The 1314-nt window shown below is 35.0% G+C and overlaps 1 protein-coding gene across 2 annotated transcripts in view; it reads right to left on the bottom strand.

The window, feature by feature from the left end:
* Positions 1-682: 682 nt before the first annotated feature.
* The window catches only part of LOC138143472 (NACHT, LRR and PYD domains-containing protein 12-like), a 52396-nt gene continuing 51764 nt past the window's right edge, over positions 683-1314 (bottom strand). For both annotated transcript variants that reach the window (XM_069064745.1, XM_069064746.1), the window contains one exon: positions 683-1126. In XM_069064745.1, coding sequence (XP_068920846.1) covers positions 1009-1126 — 118 coding nt within the window. In that variant the 3' untranslated portion in view covers positions 683-1008. The remainder of the gene's footprint in view (positions 1127-1314) is intronic.

The following is a 1314-nucleotide window of genomic DNA, read 5'->3' as shown; positions in this document are numbered from 1 at the left end:
ACTCAAGAATCATCAAAACTATTAAGTACTAGTTAAAAAAATAGAAAAGTATTGAGGCAGCTAGGTGATGCAGTAAATAGAGCACCAGCCCTGGACTCAGGAGGACCTGAGTTCAAATATGACCTCAGACACTTGACACATACTAGCTGTGTGACCTCGGGCAAGTCACTTAACCTCAATTGCCCTGCCTTCCCCCTTCTAAAAAAAAAGGCAAAAAAAAAAAAAATAGAAAAGTATACCAACAGAGCAGATTAAATAAGAAAGAATCAAAAACAACTGAACTTAATAACTGGTCTTCAAAAGACATGAGAACATAAAGGAAGAACTAATAACATGAAAAAAATTGCTGCAAAAACTGGAAAGAATTTTGTCAGAAATTAATATTATATCAACATTTAAAATGTATACCATAATTAGTTGAAAATGTGTATGTGCTCTGAAGGTCATAATGGTAAAAAATAAAAGAACAAGAAGAAATAGAAGAACAAGAACAAAAAACAAAAGTGAGAAGAAAAAGTAGGAAGAGGAGGAGGAGAATCAGATCACAAACTTACACAACTAAGGAAATGGGAGAATTCTTAGATAATGGCAACAACAAGAGAAAAAAAACATCTCATATCTAGTAAATGGAACTGAAAGGTTTTTGCATGAACAGAATTAGTGGTGTAATAAGACAGGGAAACATGGGGAAAGTGTTTTATTTTCTTCTGGGTTTGGGGGCAGCAAATCTCTGATATGGGACTAATATCCAAAATATATATGGGAAAAAGAATTATGCGATTTAGTCACTGCTCCATGAATAAGTGGTTAAAGGAGATGAAGAAACATGTCTCAAAAGAGAAAATTGAAATTTTTAATAATCAAGGGAAATACTGCTACAAATTACTAATAATAAGAGAAATGCGGAATGAAACATGGAGAAAAAATTGATGCTCATAAAGGAAAAGTGACTTGTTCAAAGTCACTTAGTAGGTGGGCAGATAAAGAGTCCACTGTGTCTTCAGCATCCTAGAAAGAATGCTTCAGTGCATCTTTGTCCTCTAACATAAGGGTGAGAAAAGATTTTCTTGATTTTAGGATGACCAATGTTCTCTCTGATTCTTCACTTATGTCACATTGGAAGAAGCTGTGAAAACACAAAGACACTTTGTTCAATCTTTAGCTGATTTCTTTGTAACCCTGATGCCTATATCCTCAATCAAGGATCTTCTTACAGTTACTTCTGCTTCGCATCCTTCCTCCCATGTTTTGCTGTCTGTAATTGTCAGTGTGTGTGTGTGTGTGTGTGTGTGTGTGTGTGTGTGTGTGTGTGTG

The sequence above is a fragment of the Petaurus breviceps genome, unplaced genomic scaffold, assembly GCF_028583685.1.
Source record: "Petaurus breviceps papuanus isolate PSGF00001 unplaced genomic scaffold, PetGlider_PUasm1.0 90639, whole genome shotgun sequence".
Taxonomy (NCBI): Eukaryota; Metazoa; Chordata; class Mammalia; order Diprotodontia; family Petauridae; genus Petaurus; species Petaurus breviceps.
This window is presented reverse-complemented; position numbering and strand designations above follow the sequence as displayed.